General features: G+C 43.1%; 1 protein-coding gene across 6 annotated transcripts in view; it reads left to right on the forward strand.

The window, feature by feature from the left end:
• kcnab2a (potassium voltage-gated channel subfamily A regulatory beta subunit 2a) overlaps positions 1-22511 on the forward strand; it is a 131220-nt gene that overhangs the window by 27759 nt on the left and 80950 nt on the right. For 4 of the 6 annotated variants that reach the window (XM_023992719.2, XM_070445015.1, XM_070445017.1 and 1 more), the window contains 2 exons: positions 1952-2116; positions 4474-4515. In XM_023992719.2, the coding sequence (XP_023848487.1) occupies positions 2043-2116; positions 4474-4515 (116 nt within the window). In that variant the 5' untranslated portion in view covers positions 1952-2042. The remainder of the gene's footprint in view (positions 1-1951; positions 2117-4473; positions 4516-22511) is intronic. The other 2 variants (XM_023992733.2, XM_070445027.1) reach the window with 1 other exon arrangement.

The raw sequence follows: 22511 nt of genomic DNA on the forward strand, positions 1-22511 counted from the left end.
CCCAACATGACAGCTCCTGCGTCCTCTGTTAGTAATCAGGGAGTCGGTGGCAGTAGATAGATAGATTTTATTTATTTATTTTTGTGATATTTTTAATAAATGACTCTCGAGCCAGGTGGAGTCCTTCAGAATCCCCTCCGTGTCCGTTTAGATCTACAACACAGCCCATCTTCATCTAGTCATCATGATGCCATCATCATCACCTTGTAGAAGAAGGGACCAGGCAGGGGCTTTTGTTCCGTCCTGGCTGGCAGGATTGAAGTGGTGAGGCCAGCGAGCGTTAAATTAGTCTTTGAAAAGGGGACACCTTATTTTCTGTCATTGGTGTGAGGAGAAAGTCACCTTCACGTCATCATTATCAGCAGACCAGCGACTGCTCACGGCTGGCTCGCACACATGATTTCAGTGTGTAGTGAAATAGAGGCTGGTCAGGCAGCCGGTAAAAGACCTCGGTCTCTACTCCTGCATATACACACAGGGGTAGTTACCGTTACTGTAGCAATGCTGTCCTATGTGAACTATAATGTAAAGGGAAATGGAACACAGAGTACAGTAGATAGCTTAATGCAATTGTGATTTTTTTTTTTTCACCGGGCCCTCTGTAGTACTGATGGGGTCAAATTGGGGTCATGATAGGGGCTGCACCAAATGTTTGATGTATTATAATAATTGATTATGCTTATGTTGTATTAATAGAAGGGGAGGGGCTATTGGACCCCTCTACATTTATTGGGTCCTAGACTATAGATTAACAAATATATATATATATATATATTCATGATAAGGTTTTAAAATTGTTCCACAGTCTTTTCTAAGTCTTTGCCTCTTATGAAGAAATGGTCTGAGAAATGTGTGAATTATTGCATGGGGTCTGTGAGAAAGCACTTCAAAGATAAAGAGCCCTGCAGGGGAGTAGAAGAGATAAGAGGCTAGTCAGACATTCCTCTAAAAATCAACTTGGGGGAGTGGACATTTACTGCTGAGGCTTTAGAAAACACTGGAACTATTGTATCTCTCTTGCAAGTTTGTATAGCTGTGTATGCATGGGCTTGGTCTGAGGAGTAGCAGGTAATGACTTATGCAGTGACATCACTGGGACTGGACTTCGGGCTTAGTAAAATAACTTGGGACTTTTCCTATGGGGCAGAACTCATGAGAGACATCAGTTGTATATGTGATGTTTGATCTTTGACTTCTGTCTACAGCTGTATTTTGATTAAAATTGTTATGATTTATAAGTGCACATTTTGAGTGTTCCTTATTTGTTAAGTAAATAAAACGGAGCACAGAAAAACGGGAACCCTCCCCTCCTCCCCTCGCCCCCCAGCTCTCCTCTCCTGTTATAGCGCCTTACTTCAGCAGTGCTCTTCTTGGGTGAAAACTGTTGAATTATTCATAGAAACTAGTCGCTCTGAGCGCACACACACAGCAAGGGCAGGATGGCGAGGTATGAGGATGTCTATGACTTTGTAAATGTGTGTGGTAGGTCTGTGTGTGTGGTGTGTATATAAGGATGTTGTTGTAGTACAGGGCTTTGACATCATGTGGCTGCAGAGACCATAGCTCTGACGGGGCAACATTTTCCCCCGTAGTTTGCAAAATGAAAGAGTTTACATCCCTAGTTGAATATGTATGAACTTTCCAATTTGTAAGTCGCTCTGGATAAGAGCGTCTGCTAAATGACTTAAATGTAAAATGTAAATGTAGTTACAGCCCATTGAGCCCAGAGAAGGCAGGCTTATTGGTCTGATATGTTTTCAAGCTGCTGCCTGTGGTAACTGTGGAAATGGTGCCATCTAGTGACTGGTGAATAGTAGTGACATTCTATGATCTCTGAAATGACTATTTGACAAAAATAAATGAATTAGTAATGTATATAAGTTGTCTTCCTCCTGATCACTATAACCATCCAGACAGTATACAGACTGACTGTTTGCTCTGTCCCCTCCAGAAGCCCAGTTTGGTGAGAGACAGTCCCCTGTTGTCCCGGTGAGAGAGAGACCCCTTCTGCAGGCTGGCCACATCCCCACCCTCCCGCCTCCATGTATCCTGAATCTACCACAGACTCACCTGCCCGCCTCTCCCGACAAACTGGCTCGCCTGGAATGATCTACAAGTAAGTCCACAAATACGTACAGWCTGTCCGAATACCCATACTTGAATTCTAAATAGTAGGCTTTTTGGGTATGCAAAAATATAATGTTTTATAGTATGTGAAATTTCAAGAATTTTGTATGCTTTAAATGCAAGGATGTTCTACTCATTTCTACTTTTCATCTTGTTGAATTTGCTGCACGCTATTCAGGAAGAGAATCGTCTTTTCACACCCACATGTTTGAAAACCGTTGATAATCAGAATAGGGTAGGCACTCAACAAATGTGCGAATGGCGGGAAACAAGCGCGATAAATCCTCAGTATGTTCCTATTTACTGCATACGTTTTTACTAAACATTACATTCTAAATATTAGTTTAGTAAGTAGTAGGCAGGACAGATTTCGGACATGGCCAAACACACACACACTCATGGTGGTTTGATGGTGCATGCAGTTCGTTTGTCAAGCCTGATTTAAAAAAATATATATATATTGTCCATACTTCATGCCACTTCCATTCTATTCAGGATTCTCACAGCAAGCAGTCGTGTGGAATCCAGTCCTTCTGTTTGTAGTGGAAACACTCATTTCTGTTCTAGCACATCCCCTTTCCTGCTGTTCCACATGCTACCAGCATGTGGTGCAAGAGAACCATTTTTCTTAGTGTTACGTGTCCCATTTCAGGTCTTTCTATGTGCAGCATATTATTTMTATTTATTTTTACTTTCCAAAACAATTGTCCACCTCACAGTTCAGCTGTCATAGATTAAAGTGTTAAATGCATCAGGGCATTGCGTGCATAAAGGCCTATAGGCCTTGACGATAATACATGACGATAATACAAAATATAGAAATAGAAACTTACGCTGAAAGAATGACCGGCAGCATGTTCCAACACCGAAATGCATTCTTTGTACAGATACATTGAATGTACAAAACATTAGGAACACCTTCCTAATATTGAGTTGCACCTGCTTTTGCCCTCAGAACAGCCTCAATTCGTCAGAGCATGGATTCTGCAATGTGTCGATAGCATTCCACAGGGACGCTAGCCCATGTTGACTCCAATGCTTCCCACAGTTGTGTCAAGTTGGGTGGCTGTCCTTTGGGTGGTGGACCATTCTAGATACACACAGGAAACTGTTGAGCGTGATAAACCCAGCAGCGTTGCAGTTCTTGACACACTCAAACTGGTACCTACTACCATACCCTCTTCAAAGGCACTTAAATCTTTTGTCTTGCCCATTCACCTTCTGAATGACACACACACACAATCCATGTCTCAAAGCTTAAAACGCCTTCTTTAATCTGTCACCTCCCCTTCATCTACACTGACTTGAAGTGGATTTAATAAGTGACATCAATAAGGATCATAGCTTTCACCTCGTCAGTCTGTCATGGAAACAGCAGGTGTTCCTATTGTTTTGTATACTTAGTGTATAGGCGTAGCCTACAGAAGGAGGCTAATTCGAACATTTTCGCTCAGAATATTTTTGATAAAGATMAACATTATAATGTTAGATTTAAAGGAGCTGGCCTTACTSTGGTAGGCCTAAAACGTTCTTCCTCAAGTTCAACTGCGCACTGCCTTCATAGGCCTGCAGTAAATAAAGCCTGATTAGGGTAATATCAAAAGTAACGCAAGCTATTGTTTATAGAGAATATAGGAACAGCTTATAATATTGCAGTTTATTATTATTTTTGCATCTCTGCCTACTTGGTTTAACCTTTTTCATGGTTATTTTACTTCAATTTCTTAACTTTATTTTACTTCAATGAAAAAGGCCTCCATCTTCGCAATCAACAGTAGCCAAGGCTCCTCTCGCGCGTTCTCTCGGTCTCCTCACCAGCATGCACACGACAGGTGAGCGGTCGGAACAACTTTCAGCTCTACCTAATCTATACGTTTTATTGAGTGGCAATTGGCTGACACTGATAACAAGCTCCTGCAGTTCTCATCACCTCACACATTCAATTAACAGAGGACGGGTCCAGTCAATAAATCAGTTTTAATTGCACATACCCAAGACCTGTGGCAGTTATATCAGATTAGAGATAAAAAAGTCAATTTAGGACCCTGACCCGCTCGGGTCCCGGGTCGGATCTGGGAATTTCGGGTCTGTTGGCATGTGTATATGTTCACCTCTAGTGTGGTGTCTGAGTGTCAGTGAATCACATTCAGGGTCCAGTGATTCACAAGGAATAGTAAAACGTAGTGTAACTAGGCTTTCCTCTCACATGCTACATGTGTTCTTCTACGTTGTTCCCCTTTCTCTCTTGTGGCTTGCTTTTCCCTCCTCCCTTCTGCTACATGTTAATCTAAGGTGTACTCTCTCCTCCTCTCTTCGCTCTCTCTTAATCTCTTCCGCTGGCCTCAGCGCACGCTATGGGAGCCCCAAACGACAGCTGCAGTTCTACAGGTACCCTTCCCTCTCTCTCTCTCGGTCTCTCCCTCTCTCTCTCTTTGTCTGTGTGTTTACAGTGGAACACGGCTCGGACTGCTGCCTCATACTTCTGTCAGTCTGAATCATCCTCTGCACTGATGGTATTTTTTCTAGTCYCCGTTTGGCTAATTAGCAGTCAGATTTAGTCTCTGCTGGACACCCAATTGTGCTGTTTGCAATGTTGTTCAGATGCTATGTTGTAGTTTGCATTGCACTCTGCCAAAGACTTTCAAATAGTTATCAGTGTTGCATGTAAAAATGACCTCATACTTCAGTTTGAAGTCTGTACTGTACCTTACCAGTAGTGTGGTATCCGGGTTGTCGGTCTTGCTGTTTCAGAGAGGCATCATCTTTTATGCGCTGAGAGATYAAGCCTTATTCTGCTGATCTGGTTATAAAAAATCCTGACGCTGTGTATGCAGGGTAATGAGCTCTCTATCGGATTTTGATCTCCGAGCCTTCTCTTGCACATTTCTGTCCTTTTTTAAGTGCAATGAGTCCCGCTGCTGCCCTGGCACAGAGAGAGGATCGATCACTGCTTCACTCTCTGTCAGTCTCACACAGACTGGCTAGAAGTGTGATGGGAAGGGCTTTTTACCACTTTTCAATCATTTCATCATTGTACACTAAATGGACATGGCAGTTATTTTTCCGGGAATGTGTTGACCTGATGTAATGTGAGAGTATGTTGCATGGCACATTTGAGAGGGAGTGTGTGTGTGTGTGTGTGTGAAGCTCCCGACGAACAGTTCTTCTGGTGTCGTTGCTTCCAGAGGCAGTTTTCAGCAAAAAGAAATCCCTTTTTCAGGACCCTGTCTTTAAAAGATAACAGATCTTCATTGTAAAGGGTTTAAACACTGTTTCCCATGCTTGTTCAATGAACCATAAAAAATGAACATGCACCTGTGGAATGGTCATTAAGACACTAACAGCTTACKGACGGTAGGCAATTAAAGTCACAGTTATGAAAACTTAGGACACTAAAAAGGCCTTTCTACTGACTCTGAAAAACACCAAAAGAAAGATGCCCAGGGTCCCTGCTCATCTGTGTGAACGTGCCTTAGGCATGCTGCAAGGAGGCATGAGGACTGCAGTTGTGGCCAGGGCAATAAATTGCAATGTCCGTACTGTGAGACGCCTAAGACAGCGCTACAGGGAGACAGGACGGACAGCTGATCGTCCTCACAGTGTAACAGACCATGTGTAACAACACCTGCACAGGATCGGTACATCCGAACATCACAACTGCGGTACAGGTACAGGATGGCAACAACAACTGCCTGAGTTACACCAGGAATGCACAATCCCTCCATCAGTGCTCAGACTGGCCGCAATAGGCTGAGAGAGGCTGGACTGAGGGCTTGTAGGCCTGTTGTAAGGCAGGTCCTCACCAGACATCACTGGCAACAACATCGCCTATGGGCACTAACCCACCGTCGCTGGACCAGACAGGCCTGGCAAAAAGTGCTCTTCACTGACGAGTCGCGGTTTTGTCTCACCAGGGGTGATGGTCGGATTTGCGGTTATCGTCGAAGAATGAGGCGTTTACACCGAGGCCTGTACTCTGGAGCGGATCAATTTGAGGGTGGAGAGTCCGTCATGGTCTGGGGCGGTGTGTCACAGCATCATTGGATTGAACTTGTCTTTGCATGCAATCGCAACGCTGTGCGTTACAGGGAAGACATCCTCCTCCCTCAGTGGTACCCTTCCTGCAGGCTCATCCTGACATGACAATGCCACCAGCCATACTGCTTGTTCTGTGTGTGATTTCCTGCAAGACCGGAATGTCAGTGTTCTGCCATGGCCAGCGAAGAGCCCGGATCTCAATCCCATTGAGCACGTCTGGGACCTGTTGGATCGGAGGGTGAGGGCTAGCGCCATTCCCCCCAGAAATGTCCTGGAACTTGCAGGTGCCTTGGTGGAAGAGTGGGATAACATCTCACAGCAAGAACTGGAAAATCTGGTGCAGTCCATGAGGAGATGCACTGCAGTACTTAATGCAGCTGGTGGCCACACCAGATACTGACTGTTACTTTTGATTTTGACCCCCCCCTTTATTCAGGGACACATTATTCAATTTCTGTTAGTCACATGTCTGTGGAACTTGTTCAGTTTGTCTCAGTTGTTGATTCTTATGTTCATACAAATATTTAAATATGTATAATAAAAATAAATTAAAAACGCCGTTGACAGTGAGAGGATGTTTCTTTTTTTGCTCTTTGTGTGTGTGTGTCAAAATTGGTCAAGCTCAGTAAATTTGGTTGGGATTCATTATTGACTGCAATATTGTCTCTGATTTTCAAGCCGATTTAATTCAGGAGTGAGACTGGACCCCCTCAGGAACACTCAACACCTCTTGTAAAGCCATTCTGGTGTGTCTTTGGCATTACAATTTGTGTAATTGTCCCACTACTAGGGTTAGGTTTTCAGAAGACAGATGCCGGTTTCTCTAACCAGTGAAAAGCATACCCATAACATGATGCTGCAAACACATTACTTGAAAATACATTGGGTTTCACTTTGTGTTGTATTGGCTTTGACCCAAACCTGAAGTTTTTTTGTTTTAAGCCAAAAAGTTTATATCGTTGTCTTGCAGTATTATTTCAGGACCTTGTTTTGAACAGATAATTCAAAATAGTTTTTTTTAACAAAGGCTTCCTTTTCACTTTGTCATACAGGCCAGTAATGTTAAGGGAATGCAATTTTGTGCGACCCTCTGTATTTTCAAGTATTGTGTTGATAGCAWCATGTTATGGAATGCTTGTCACCGGCAGGGACTGGGAGGTTTGTCAGGATCAAAATAAATATCAGAGGAGCAAAGCCCAGGTAAAAAGTTTGAGGAAAACCTGCCTCAGTCTTCTTGATACCTAACCCAGAATGTCTGACTTTAAATTTGCTTAAATCAGCTTTCCATCAATGATTCCCAATTAAGTTTCCTGAGCTTGAGCAATTTTCACAAAAACAATGGTTATGTTYACCTAAGAGCTGTGCAGAGTTGGTAGAATCTAATTCACAATCCAATGTAATCACTTTTTAGATTTATTTTAAGGCAGCAAAATCTGACAGCTGTGCAAGGGGTGTATGGCCAAGAGATGGCCATTTAATGTTTACGATTTTACACAATGAGGCTTTTAGTATTTCCGGCTCTGACCCTCCTTAACCCTTGTACTATGTCCAGGGGAATGAGGGTTTTCCTGTCAAGGGTAGTCCCTCAACCCGAAACTTCTCAGACTCTGTCTGTCACTCTGGTATTTAGTGAGAATACATTTTTCTCTTTGAATTTGATACTTCATCGTACTTTTTGGTTTGCACAAGGCTCATGGTTTTCCTCCATATTTATTAAATTCATTTTTTAAAACCTTTTATTGAACTAGGAAAGTCAGTTAAGAACAAATTCTTATTTCCAATGACAGCCTAGGAACAGTGGGTTAACTGCCTTGTTCAGGGGCAGAACGGCAGATTTCTACCTTGTCAGCTRGGGGATTCGATCTTGCAACCTTTCGGTTACAAGTCCAACGCTCTAACCACTAGGCTACCTGCCGCCCGAACATGTATGGACTAGGTACTGTGTAGTGATCTTGACCTGACCAGGTATTATCTTTTCAATATGTAATGCAGAAGATTTCTGACTGGGTGTTTTTGTGTGGGTATTTGTGAATAACTTATTTTCCTGTTTTTACATGTCAGTTCTAGGCTGACTTGTAGCCTAGCCTAGCAGATGTATGATGACTGCTAGACATGTGCATGTACTTAACTGTACACACACTCATTATGTTCTGACTGGCTCCTGGTAGTCTTTCCTGTGGAACAACAGAGGCTTTTAGCGCAAAAGCTTTTGTAAATAATTCAGGCCTGATATTATTTGCTGATGTTAGCAGAAGCAAGATGAGGTACTAAATGACATAAATGGATTTCCTCCATGAGATCTAACAGGGAAGGGGGGTGGTGTTGCTGATGGTATAGGGCAGAGTGGTGGGAGMGCACTTTCTCATCCACTAATTGGTTTAGACAGTTAAGACACTCCCAGTTTGGGTGGACACGCTGCAACGCTGCAGGCAGTGTGTGTTTATAAGAGCCGGCTGGCACTTTACCACCCTCTCATGAGCCGGCCTCTTAGAAATCATCAGGTGAGTTTGAGCAAAGACCATTGACCACTGCTTGTATTTGTTTGAGTGCACTGTGTGAGGGGTGCTGGCTGGATGAGTGTGTGTATGTGTAGTTTGGAGCAGATGCATGCTGCCTGGCTTGGAACCCCTCTCCCTCTTTCTCTATGGGCGGTGGAGTCCACTGGCCTGMAAGGACAGGGAAAGCTGGAGAACTGGAAGACACCTACGCCCTTGATGGCAAACATGGAAAGACTTCAGGATTTTATGTAGCTTTTTTTCAGTTGATTCTAAGCTGAGCAGGACGTTAGATGGAGGCTGTGCTTTGTGGCAGGGTTAATACCACAGCTTTCCTTCAGCAGACTGGGAGCGAAACAAAGTGCTGTTTAAGTGTCTGCATCAGTCAATATACTTTAGGGATCAATAGCAGTTTAATGTCTTCGGACTTCCGTTGTAGATCTACAGGGTAAAATGTCCTGAATCCCAGGTGCTGTAAAGCTAAATGTTTTTTTTTTTTCACTACAAAGGCAATGATGACAGGCTGACAGAACTCCCAGCCTGAACAGTYCTAATTTGTCCAAAATGGGCATAAGAACACTTCTTAAGTTGCACTTTGTAAGGTTCTTGTTCAGTGTTTCACCAGAGCGTYGATGGAAATTTTAAAATCGTAATTTGAAACATTTCAGGTGCTTTACTGGCACTTTTTGTTTAGCTATGGATAAAGTATTCAATCTGAGCTGAATTGTCACACTAGCAAAGACCATGTCATTTCATTTTATGTGAAATATGTTGCTTGATATAACAATTCAAGTTATGCTGTAATCAGTGTCAGATCATGCAATAATCTGTAGACTAGCCCATTTTATGATCTGTTTAGTCTTTTGTCTCGTTACTGAGGACATACACTGAGTGTACAAAACATTATGCTCTTTCCATGAGACTGACCAGGTGAAAGCTATGATCAGCTATTGATGTCACTTCAATCAGTGTAGGTGAAGTTGAGACCGGTTAAAGAAGGATTTTTAAGCCTTTAGACAATTGAGACATGGATTGTGTGTGTGCCATTCAGAGGGTGAATGTGCAAGACTAAAGATGTGTGCCTTTTCATGCTCAACAGTGTCCWGTGTTTATCAAGAATGGTCCGACATTCAGCCAACTTGACAACTGTAGGAAGCATTGGAGTCAACATGGGCAAGCARCCCTGTGGAACAATTTTGACAAAGCTTTTGAGTTCATGCCCTGACGAATTGAGGCTGTTCTGGGGGCAAGAGGGGGGGTGCAACTCAATATTAGGAAGGTGTTCTTAATGTTTTGTACATTCAGTGTATATTCTGCATAGCATTATCAAAGGGAAATAAGCTGTGTATTGTCTATTACAATACCTTTAACACTGATGCCCACTAGTGACAGGATTGAGCACAGCGCTTTCTCTACAGCATCGCTTTCTCTACAGCATTGCTGCCATGGCTCATGGCTCTTTRGTGGTGCACGGGTCAACTATTTGTGCACCCGCCCGCAATTGCTAATAACCCATCTTCAACCGCCTGAGTATATGTGATAAAGTGTCAATCTGAGGCCCGCTCCCGACCTAAACCCGCTAGTATAGAAAATGCACTGTTGGCTACAGACACTTTAATTTTTTTTACAGGAGGTGCAGTATTATTATTTATTGTGCCTGATTTAGATATGTGTCTTCCTATAATTTGCGACATTTTAGTAGGCTATTTATTAGTCAACTTGTCTATAATTAGATACATACAGCTTTCTTCTGTCATTTGCTGCCCTAGAAGACTAAATGAACACTTGCTCACCAGAATGTCATAAATCAATACACTGAATGCTTCAATCTAGTTGACATCAGTAAATGTTTCTGTCATCTCTGCTTCTTTTGCAGAACAATGACGTTTAGGGAACAGGGAGAAAATGCAATTACAAAAAAAAAAAAAAAGGGAAAACATTTCTGTGCATAATGTCCAAATGGCATCAGCTTGACTAAGGAAATAGCAAGCTGTGCAAACATGACACATGTTTCTGATAAGAGTTCAGTTTGCCTTGGATGCATATTTTATTTGATTGAAATACTTTCAGCTTTTATGATGCTGATAAAGATGGCACTCTCTACAGACGGTCCCTGACTGSACATTTGCATTCTCTCAAGATGCTTAAAGAAATAATTAATGTTTCTCCACTCCTGTTCCCGATTCATTTATTTTTTTTGCCTACATTTGGTGTATTATTTTAGTGCAAGAAATGCTCAATTCTGCAGGAGTTAATATGAAGGCTACATGCGAGGTTATAGACCAACAGTCAGTGTCCAAATTTCAGTTTCCTTTTAACCCATCTGAACTGTAGGCAACAGTTCCCTTGACATGCCATAGGCCTATTTCAAGTCCCCGTCTTGTGACTGTCGAATTTGAATAGTGCCTCAATCATCACACATAGCATTATCACTGCTATCATTCTCTTTTACCGCTTCACCAAATATTTTCCAAACATGACTTTTCTGGCCCTCCCTTTCAGCTCTCCATTTAGCAGTTTTTCTCTTATTGAATTAAACTCAGATATTTTTCCTTTTTGCCTCCATGGATCGATTTTTTTTTTGTTGCCCTTTCCCAAATGCATTTGGCGATTGTCATGTAGGCTATTTGYCATGTGTATAGTTAAGCCCTAAAGCTTAGGCATACGCACTAATGCCAGACAGCCTAAAACAATGATAGAAATGTAGCCTATAGATATAAATTGCGCTAGAATTATAAATGTATGGATTTAAGGTATTTTCTATTTATTCAACCCTTTGTTTATCAACAAGAAGAGTGGATTTGATAGCAAATAGACAAGTGGTTAAATATGTAATTACTGAAGTACTGTGCATTCCCTAAATACTTTTTCCACATTTTGTTACGTTACAGCCTTATTCTAAAATTGATGAGTAAAGTGTTTATTTAATCCATCTACACACAATACCCCATAATGACAAAGCGAAACAGGTTTGTAGAAATGTTTGCATATTTCTATTTAAAAAAAGAGCCCCTATTTACAAAAGTATTCAGACCCTTTGCTACGAGARTCAGTTGAGCTCAGGTGCATCCTGTTTCCATTGATCATCCTTGAGATGTTTCTATAACTTGATTGGAGTCCACGTGGTAAATTCAGTTGATTGGACATGATTTGGAAAGGTACACACCTGTGTATATAACGTCCCACAGTTGACATTGCATGTCAGAGAGAAAAAAAACAAGCCATGAGGTTTAAGGAATTGTCCATATWGCTCCGAGACAGGATTGGGTTGAGGCACAGATCTGGGGAAGGGTACCAAAACAATTCTGCAGTATTGAAGGTCCCCCAAGAACACCTTGGTCCCATCATTCTTGAATGGAAGAAGTTTGAAACAACCAAGACTCTTTCTAGAGCTGCCTGCCCTGCCAAACTGAGCAATCGGGGTAGAAGGGCCTTGGTCAGGGAGGTGACCAAGAACCCAATGGTCACTGACAGAGCTCCAGACTTCCTCTGTGGAGATGGGAGAACCTTCCAGAAGGACAACCATCTCTGCAGCACTCCACCAATCAGGCCTTTATGGTATAGTGGCCAGATGGAAGCCACTCCTCAARCAAAGGCAAATGATAGCCCACTTGGAGTTTGCCTAAAGGACTCTCAGATCATGAGAAACCAGACACTGGTCTGATGAAACCAAGATTGAACTGTCTTGCCTGAATGCCAAGTATCATGTCTGGAGGAAACCTGGAACCATCCCTACTTTGAAGCATGGTGATGGCAGGGTCACGCTGTGGGGATGTTTTTCAGCTGCACGGACTGGGAGACTAGTCAGGATCGAGGGAAAGATGAACGGCGCAAAGTACAGCGAGATCCTTGATGAAAACCTGCTCAGGACCTCAGACTGGGGCGAAGGTTCACTTTCGAACAGGACAATGACCCTAAGTACACAGCCAAGAGTGGCCCAGCCAGAGCCCAGACTTGAACCTGATCTAATATCTGTGCAGCGACGCTCCCCATCCAACCTGACAGAGCTTGAGTAGAATGGGAGAAACTCCGCAAATACAAGTGTGCCAAGCTTGTAGCGTCATAGCCAAGAAGACTCGAGGCTGTAATCGCTGCCAAAGGTGCTTCAACAAAGATCTGAGTAAAGTGTTACTGTATTACTTATGTAAATGTGAAATTTCCTTATTCACCCCTAATTTCATCACATCAAATTACAATCTTGTCTAATCGCTGCAACTCCCAAACAMGTTCGGTAGAGGCGAAGGTTGAGTCATGCGTCTAATGAAACTTGACCCGCCAAACCGCACTCGTTAACACCCACCCTCATAACCCGGAAGCCAGCCGCACCAATGTGTCGGAGGAAACACTGTTCAACTGATGACCYAAGTCAGTCTGCATGCGCCCGGCGCCCCACAAGGAGTTGATAAAACAAGCCAACTAAAGCCCCCCCGGCCAAACCCTCACCCGGACGACGCTGGGCGAATCTTAATTTTTTKTAAACCTGTTTTTTCTTTGTTATTGGGTATTGTGTGTAGATTGATYAGGGGGGGACCATTTTATCCATTTTAGAATAAGGCTGTAACGTAACAAAATGTGGTAAAGGTCAAGTGGTCTAAATACGTTCCTGTGTGTGTGCGCACACAGTGGCAAGAAAAAGTATGTGAACCCTTTGGAATTACCTTGACTTCTGCATAAATTGGTCATAAAATTTGATCTGATCTTCATCTTTTTCTTTKTTAATCTTTATTTAACTAGGCAAGTCAGTTAAGAACAAATTCTTAACTGCCTACCCCGGCCAAACCCAGACGACGCTGGGCCAATTGTGCGRCGCCCTGTGGGACTCCCAATCACGGCCGGATGTGAGGCAGCCTGGATTCAAACCAGGTACTGCAGTGACGCCTCTTGCACTGGGATGCAGTGTCTTAGACCACTGCGCCACTCGGGAGCCAATTTAAGTCACGACAGTCTGCTTAAACTAATAACACACAAACAATACGTTTTCATGTCTTTATTGAACAAACCGTGTAAACATTCACAGTGCAGGGTGGGAAAAGTATGTGAATCCTTGTATTTAATAACTGGTTGAACCTCCTTTTGGCAGCAATAACCTCAACCAAATGTTGAGGATCAGACCTGCACAGCGGTCAAGAGGAATTTTCGACCGTTCCTCTTTACAAAACTGTTTCAGTTCAGCAATATTCTTGGGATGTCTGGTGTGAACCGCGCTCTTGAGGTCATGCCACAGCATCTCAATTGGGTTGCGTTTTGGGTCGTTGTCCTGTTGCATGACCCAACTTATGTTGAGCTTCAATTGGCGGATATGTCTTGATTAACTTGGGAATTCATTTTTCCGTCGACGATAGCAAGCTGTCCAGGCCCTGAGGCAGCAAAGCAGCTCCAAACCATGATGCTCCCTCCACCATACTTTACAGTTGGGATGAGGTTTTGATGTTGGTGTGCTGTGCCTTTTTCCCTCCACACATAGTATTGTGTGTTCCTTCCAAACAACTCAACTGTAGTTTCATCTGTCAACAGAATATGTTGCCAGCAGCGCTGTGGAACATCCAGATGCTCTTTTGCAAACTTCAGACGTGCAGCAATGTTTTTTTTGGACAGCAGTGGCTTCTTCTGTGGTGTCCTCCCATGAACACCATTCTTGTTTATTGTTTTGCGTATCGTAGACTTGTCAACAGAGATGTTAGCATGTTCCAGCAAGTCTTTAGCTAACACTCTAGGATTCTTCTTAACGTCACTAAGCGTTCTGCACTGTGCTCTTGGTCATCTTTGCAGGACGGCCACTCCTAGGGAGAGTAGCAACAGTGCTGAACTTTCTCCCTTTATAGACAATTTGTCTTACRTTGGACTGATGAACATTAASGRTTTTAGAGATACTTTTGTAACCCGTTCCAGTTTTATGCAAGTCAACCATTCCTAATCTTGGGTCTTCTGAGATCTCTTTTGTTTGAGGCATGGTTAACATCAGGCAATAATTCTTGTGAATAGCAAACTCAAATTTTGTGATTTTATTTTTTATAAGGCAGGGCAGCCCTAACCAACATCTCCAATCTCATCTCAATGATTGTACTCCAGGTTAGCAATTAGCTTTTGGAGATGTCATTAGCCTTGGGGTTCACATACTTTTCCCAACCTACACTGTAAATGTTTAAATGATGTATTCAATATAGACTAGAAAAATACAATAATGTGTGTGTTAGTAGTTTAAGCAGACTGTTTGTCTTGTGACTTAAAATTAGATCTGATCTTCATCTATGACCAATTTATGCAGAATTCCAGATAATTCCTACGGGTTCACATACTTTTTCTTGCCACTCTACACTACTGGTCAAAAGTTTTAGAACACCTACTCATTCAAGGGTTTTTCTTWATTTTTTTACTGTTTTCTACATTGTAGAATAATAGTGAAGACATCCAAACTATGAAATAACGCATATGGAATCATGTGGTAACCAAAAAAGTGTTAAACAAATCTAAATAGATTTTAGATGATTCAAATAGCCACCCTTTGCCTTGACAACTTAGCACACTCTTGCCAGTCTCTCAACCAGCTTCATGAGGTAGTCAACAGGAATGCATTTCAATTAACAGGTGTGCCTTGTTAAAAGTTCATTTGTGGAATTTATTTTCTTAATGTGTTTGAACCAATCAGTTGTTGTGACATGTTGGGGGGGTAATACAGAAGATAGCCCTATTTGGTAAAATACCAAGCACATATTATGGCAAGATCAGCTTAAATAAGCAAAGAGAAACGACAGTCCATCGTTACTTTAAGACATGAAGGTCAGTAAGACATGAAGGTCAGTCAATACAGAACATTTCATGAACTTTTTAAAGTTTATTCAAGTACAGTCGCAAAAACCATCAAGCGCTATGATGAAACTGACTCATGAGGACTGCCACAGGAAAGGAAGACCAGAGTTACCTCTGCTGCAGAGGATGAGTTACCAGCCTCAGAAATTGCAGTCCAAATAAATGCTTAAGTTTAACAGACACATCTCAACATCAACTGTTCAGAGGAGACTGCGTGAATCGGGCCTTCGTGGTCGAATTGCTGCAAAGAAACCACTACTAAAGGACACCAATAAGAAGAAGAGACTTACTTGAGCCAAGAAACATGAGCAATGGACATTCGACCGGTGGAAATTTGTCCTTTGGTCTGGAGTCCAAATTGGAGATTGTTGGTTCCAACCGCTGTGTCTTTGTGAGACCACATACTGAAGGAAAAGCAGCCAACAAGTGCTCAGCAAATGTGGGAACTCCTTTAAGACTGTTGGAAAAGCATTCCAGGTGAAACTGGTTGAGACAATGCTAAGAGTGTGCAAAGCTGTCATCAAGGCATAGGGTGGCTTTTTGAAGAAAATCAAAATATATTTTAACACTATTCTGGTTACTACATGAGTTTATGTCTTCACTATTATTCTACAATGTAGAAAATGGTAAAAAATAATAATATATAATTAAAAACCTTGAATGAYTAGGTGTTCTAAAACTTTTGACCTGTAGTGTGTTATTTAAAAAAATTAMATATATTTTTATGGCACACGAGACAACTGTCTGATTCATGCTAATCCATTGCGGAGGCTGAGACTAATCCTTTGCTGAGAAAGTGGAGAAAATCGAATTAGCTCTCAACCTTTGGTAGGATCCACGCACAGTACGAATTGTGTTCACTGATGCCTTTTGGTGCGTGTATTAAAAAACAAAACAAAACAAAAAAAAGTTTTTACCATCACAACTTGAAGCTTTAACAGGGTTTTGGGTGCTGGCTAGTTGTCAGAAGGTTTGTCTCTTGGCTCTCCTCCTACATCCAAGTAGAAAACCTAGAACGGTGTCTGCCTGCCCTGGCCCATGTCTGAATGTCTCCTCCTCCTGCTGTCCCCAATGCACGGTCCTGCTCCTTAGTTAACCACAAGGCGGTTAGCTGAATGCACCCTATCAGTTTAACCCTGCCATTGTGTGTCTTTCCTGGGGGGTGGTGCCGTGACTCTGATTACACGATGCATGGCTGTGTGATACTGCTGCCCCCGAGCAGAGCAGGAGAGCTCTTATGGGAGTAGTCCGGCGCTATTTAAGGAGGTGGCTGTGTCCTGCTGGCTACTAGTTCCTGTCTCAGACCCACTTTTCTCTCTCACTGAGTGGTGGGTCGCTGCGGCGACAGCAAGAGTAGGGGGGATGTTTGCGGGAGGGTTGTCATGGGGTCAGCCTCCCTGGGCGGCAGTGAGGCGTCAATCCATTTACGCTCATTCCGAAAACCTACAGATCCCCAAACCCGCCGGGCAGGGCAGTGGGATACGGAAAAGCAGCAGCAGCGCATGCAAGATGCTTCCATGTCATACAGCGAGAGCATGCGAGTGGCATTAGCCGCTACCACTCGGACCAGGCCTAAACCAGCCACGGCCCACCGACCCAGGGAGCTGCAGCGCCTCAGGAGCAGAGCATGCCCCTCAGGTCAAGAACATGGAGGACTTCCTGAAGATGAACGGCCTGCCCTGGAGGAGTGTGTGTCCTACCAGACTGCATAAGTACAGGTAAGGTCAGGGCATACCTGGCTGGGTAGGTGAGACCTAATGATTGGCTTAATGGGCAGGTGAGACTTGAAGACAGGCTGTTGCTGACCAGGTAGCAGAGTATACGTATGGGACAAGCAAGAGGAGTGGGTGTGAGGAAGGTTCTGTAGACCACCTGAGGCTCAGGCAAATTACAATTGTCTACTTTGTGCTACGTATACTGCCCACCTTGCTCTCTGTCATTTTTTTAAGCAGCTAAGGAGCTGCTTATTTACCTGTTCTGAGGAAAGTATTTGACGTAATGAATCACAGTGCGGATCAAAGTATGGGTTAATGCCACTTATTAGTATGAATAGAGCTGTTTCACTAGTGGTATGATGCTGTGCAGCTTGGACTCTCCTCTGGCCAGACTGCTCTTATGGTACTGGCTCTCGTTTTATTAATCATCTAGGTCGCTGCATATTTCCCCAACAAGATGGGAAGGACACACTGCTCCATAAGGATTTACCTTCCCCCCCCCCCCTCCTTCCCCCCCTACAGTCAGAGCGAAGATTCTCCCTGTCACTCTGGCCCCACTTCACCACTCTGAGTAGTCAAATGGTAGACATGTTGTCGTGTTCTGAGAGGTTAGGTTACATACTGTACATMAACTATGTGATAACATGCGACTCTTGCAGTGTGGTTTGCGCATGGCTAACCCTAATCTGTTAACCCTAAACGAAAGTTTTGCGTAATTGGTCAGATGCTCGAGTGAGTTCTGGGTCCGTACTTGTTAAGAGAAGCGATAGAACGAGGATCGGAACCAGAATGAAGAGCTTTACCCTCTCTTTGCACGTTAAGGGAAAGTTTATGGGCCAAATGTCCCATTCCCTTCTGAAATTAAAATGATGCTAACACCTGTGAAATCGTTATTTGTCCAATTTAACCAGTGATGAAAAACCCAAACACTGGAACTAATGCTGCTCGATCTCGCACATCCGGTGGTATCATGACAGATCTATGGTACCATGTATGTTTACGTAGTCTGTCCACGAGAGATTCATCTAATCCCTAACTTTCACCCCAACCTAAACCAGAGTGATACGGTTCAATAAGGCTTCAACCTCAGTACTGTCCGGTATAATGTGTGCAGTTTGGCATTAACAGTAGTGTGGTCCACATCCTCAAACAATTAGCAGTCTGTGTGTAGTACATGAGTCAGCCATGATGTGAATCAGGCCCCACTGCATTGTCACTAATGACAAGGTCTGTAAAGCAGGGGTAGCCTACCTGCTGCGGTCTTAACCCAGTGCAGGGATGGTTGTTTTGTCTGAAGACTGGTGTAGCAGCTGTTTGGAGGATGGGCAGGGATGGCTTGTCTGAAGTCCGGGAATACTGTTGTTGTTTTGACTAAGGCCATTGATGTCTGTTATTCTTTTGTCTATAGTAAGGGATGATTGCTGTCTGTTCCCAGGGGTCAGAGGCAGTTGGGTGGCCAACCAGGCAGCGTTGCGTGCCATTGGTGGACTGCAGGCCCCATTTGMTCATGTGCTGTAAATCTCACTCATTGTTCCGTGGCGGGCTGACTGATATAGAGCATTGTGACGAGGCAGGTAAGAGGGGTTACAAGGAGCTCTATGGTSCCTCTCCCATATTCAAACCAGAGTCCCTCTGAGTGCTGACTTCATCCCTTTGTCCTCTGCAGTCTGTCATTTTCCCCCAGTTGTCCATGATGGGTTTTACTCATTGTGTATACACAAAGGTCTTCGTCTGGCTTATGGTACAGTATGTAGCTACTGGTGTTTGTTACCAAATATATTGAAGGATAACCCAGCTAGCTCTTGTATCCTGATCAGTGTACAATTCTGTAATTAGGGCTGCAATTAGGTCAGCACAGCAGATGATACAACGCCACTCATCATTATTTGTTTGTGGTCAGAGCCAGAGGAGCAATACTATTGAGCTGTTCTACCTGYCAGGCTGCTACACTACATTACACTTCTGACATGAGTCCACGAGACATGGACAGATATCGATACTGTACCGTAAACCAGACTCAGCCCTTTATATACACTGAGAACACCTGCTCTTTCCATGAGACTGAGCAGGTGAAAGARATGATTCCTTATTGATGTCAATTGGTAAATCGGTGTAGATGAATGGGAGGAGACGGGTTTTAAGCTTTGAGACAATTGAAACATGGATTGTTTATGTGTGCCCTTCAGAGGGTGAATGGGCAAGAGAAAAGTTAAGTGCTTTTGAAAGGGGTATGGTAGGAGGTGCCAGACACACCGGTTTGTGTCAAGAACGGCAACGCTGCTGGGGAATTCACACTCCAGTTTCCCGTATTAGAGGTCGACCGATTAATCGGAATGGCCGATTMAATGTTTTCATAACAATCGGAAATCGGTATTTTTTTACACCTTTACTTAACTAGGCAAGTCAGTTAAGAACACATTCTTATTTTCAATGACGGCCTAGGAACGGTGGGTTAACTGCCTTGTTCAGGGGCAGAACGACAGATTTTTACCTTGTCAGCTCGGGGATTCAATCTTGCAACCTTACGGTTAACTAGTTCCAACGCTCTAACCACCTGCTTTACATTGCACTCCACGAGGAGCCTGCCTGTTACGCGAATGCAGTAAGCCAAGGTAAGTTGCTAGCTAGCATTAAACTTATGTTATAAAAAAAACAATCAATCATAATCACTAGTTAACTACACATGGTTGATGATATTACTAGTTTATCTAGCGTGTCCTGCGTTCGTATAATCGGTGCGAAACGACTGTCGTTGCTCCAACGTGTACCTAACCATAAACATCAATGCCTTAATTTCTTTGGGATACCCCTTCTCAATTTCTGCCTGAAGACATACCCAAATCTAACTGTCTGTAGCTCAGGCCCAGAAGCAAGGATAGGCATATTATTGGTATCATTTGAAAGGAAACACTGAAATTTGAATATAGGAGAATATAACACCATAGATCTGGTAGAAGAAAATACAAGGAATTAAACATACGTTTTCTGTTTTTATTGTTGTTGCATCTTTCAACTGAACAAGAACAGGCAAACATTCAGATATGATGCTGGGGATAATTTTGATGCAGAACATAAGAGGGCAACAGTATTTGAAAAATGTTTCAAAAAGATATCTTCAGGAACGAGTGTGCTACATGACATTGAGCATGTAGTCACCCAGGTGTCCCACACAAGTTGCCCAAATGTACCCAAGTGGCCAAATTGGTACAGTGATACATTTTGAAGTAAATGACTATATACAAAATACTAAAATGCTAGTCTAACACACCKKKAAAAAWATGAAAATTTGAAAAAATTAAATAGGGTAACTATAACAAGGGTAACTATTTACACACATTCAATGTATAATATACAATATTGTGAAGAACCTCAGTCCTATACATAATATTGTTCTGCTGATGCCATGCCCAATAGCAGTCTCTTTCTGCTGTAAAGCAGAGGGTTACTGAACAAGTGGTGCAGGTGATGGGGCATTTCCTGTGACAAAGCACACATTGACACCTCCCCACTGTGCCCTTTTTGCCCTGAGGCACATTCATGCCTGCAGAGATGAATCTGGGCAGGTGAACAGCACTGGTTGGAGCAGAGGAGGTAGAGGGGACAGAAGGTGCTGCAGTAGACTTGCTGTAGCAAGCAAGCTCCTGGATGAGCAGCTTTCGGAAGGCTAGCTGTGAGATGTGGGGCTGTCCACAGCTCTTAGCCATTTCCTTCTGGAGGATGAAGGAATTCACCACTGCAATGTCAATGAAATGATAGAAAAATGTCTTGTACCATTTCATTGTCTTGTGGAGCACATTGTAGTAGCCAATCAGTGCATCTGACAGGTCAACACCTCCCATGCTCTTGTTGTAGTCGTTGATAGCTGCAGGACATTGGAGTGGAGGCGCCACATCCTCCTCCAGCACAGAGTGCCCATGACCCTCCTCCTCTCTGATTGCAGGTTTCTCTTCCCCATCTCCGCTTCTTTGTCACAGACTTCACACCTGGCAGGGCGGGGGTAGGTGTGGAGCCGGAGACAGCAGGGGTCCGGCTAGATGAACGAGCTCCTGTGGGGGAAGGGCACCTTGGCAGTGGGGGCTCCCAATCAGAATCGGAGGGACTGTGAAAGACAGACAATATATAGAGTAGGGAAACTAAATCATTTTGGTGATCTGTGGTTCTATTCCATGTTTAGATAAAATACATGTAAAAAATCTCATACAGACACAGATTATATATAGAGTAGGGAAAACAATCATTTTGGTATTATTTTCAAACAACGGCATGAGAGTTACTTACCAATCGAGAATTGCGTCTTCTCCATACAAAAACATTTKTTCAAATTGGGAGTCCAAACTTGTCCCACAATCTGATACATCTTCTTGTAAATCTGTCACTTTCTCTGTCAATTGCATGTAGATCTGTATAGCTGGACTTTGCCTTTGATTTTCCAGATTTACTCGCCATAATTCTTTCAATAAAATAACGAAAATGATCTCGACTCAATACTGCTACGCGCAAACAAAGTGGCTCCTTCGGGTAGAAACTTCAATGGTGAATGGCTGCYTAACGCTCGACTTTCGTTCAAGAGCTGGTCTTCCCGGATATAACCATTAGATATTGCCGTTTACCTCAGCTCATTGGCTCTCTACCAAGCTAGATTTCAAGACGATTTCTGCGTTTCATTGCACGCAGAGTCAGGGTATATGCAACAGTTTGGCTGCCTTGCCAGAATTTTACGTAATTATGACATAACATTGAAGGTTGTGCAATGTAACAGGAATATTTAGACTTATGGATGCCACCCGTTAGATAAAATACGGAACGTTCCGTATTTCACTGAAAGAATAAACGTTTTGTTTTCGAGATGATAGTTTCCGGATTCGACCATATTTATGACCTAAGGCTCGTATTTCTGTGTGTTATGTTATAATTAAGTCTATGATTTGATAGAGCAGTCTGACTGAGGATGGTAGACACCAGCAGGCCCGTAAGCATTCATTCAAACAGCACTGTGCTTCAAGCATTGCGCTGTTTATGACTTCAAGCCTATCAACTCCCGAGATTAGGCTGGTGTTAACCGATGTGAAATGGCTAGCTAGTTAGCGGGTGCGCGCTAATAGCGCTTCAAACGTCACTCGCTCTGAGACTTGGAGTAGTTGTTCCCTTGCTCTGCATGGGTAACGCTGCTTCGAGGTGGCTGTTATCGATGTGTTCCTGGTTCGAGCCCAGGTAGGAGCGAGGAGAGGGACGGTATCTATACTGCTACACTGGCAATACTAAATAAAGTGCCTATAAGAACATCCAATAGTCAAAGGTATATGAATACAAATTGTATAGAGAAAATAGT

The sequence above is a fragment of the Salvelinus sp. IW2-2015 genome, linkage group LG1 (genome assembly GCF_002910315.2).
Source record: "Salvelinus sp. IW2-2015 linkage group LG1, ASM291031v2, whole genome shotgun sequence".
Taxonomy (NCBI): domain Eukaryota; kingdom Metazoa; phylum Chordata; class Actinopteri; order Salmoniformes; family Salmonidae; genus Salvelinus; species Salvelinus sp. IW2-2015.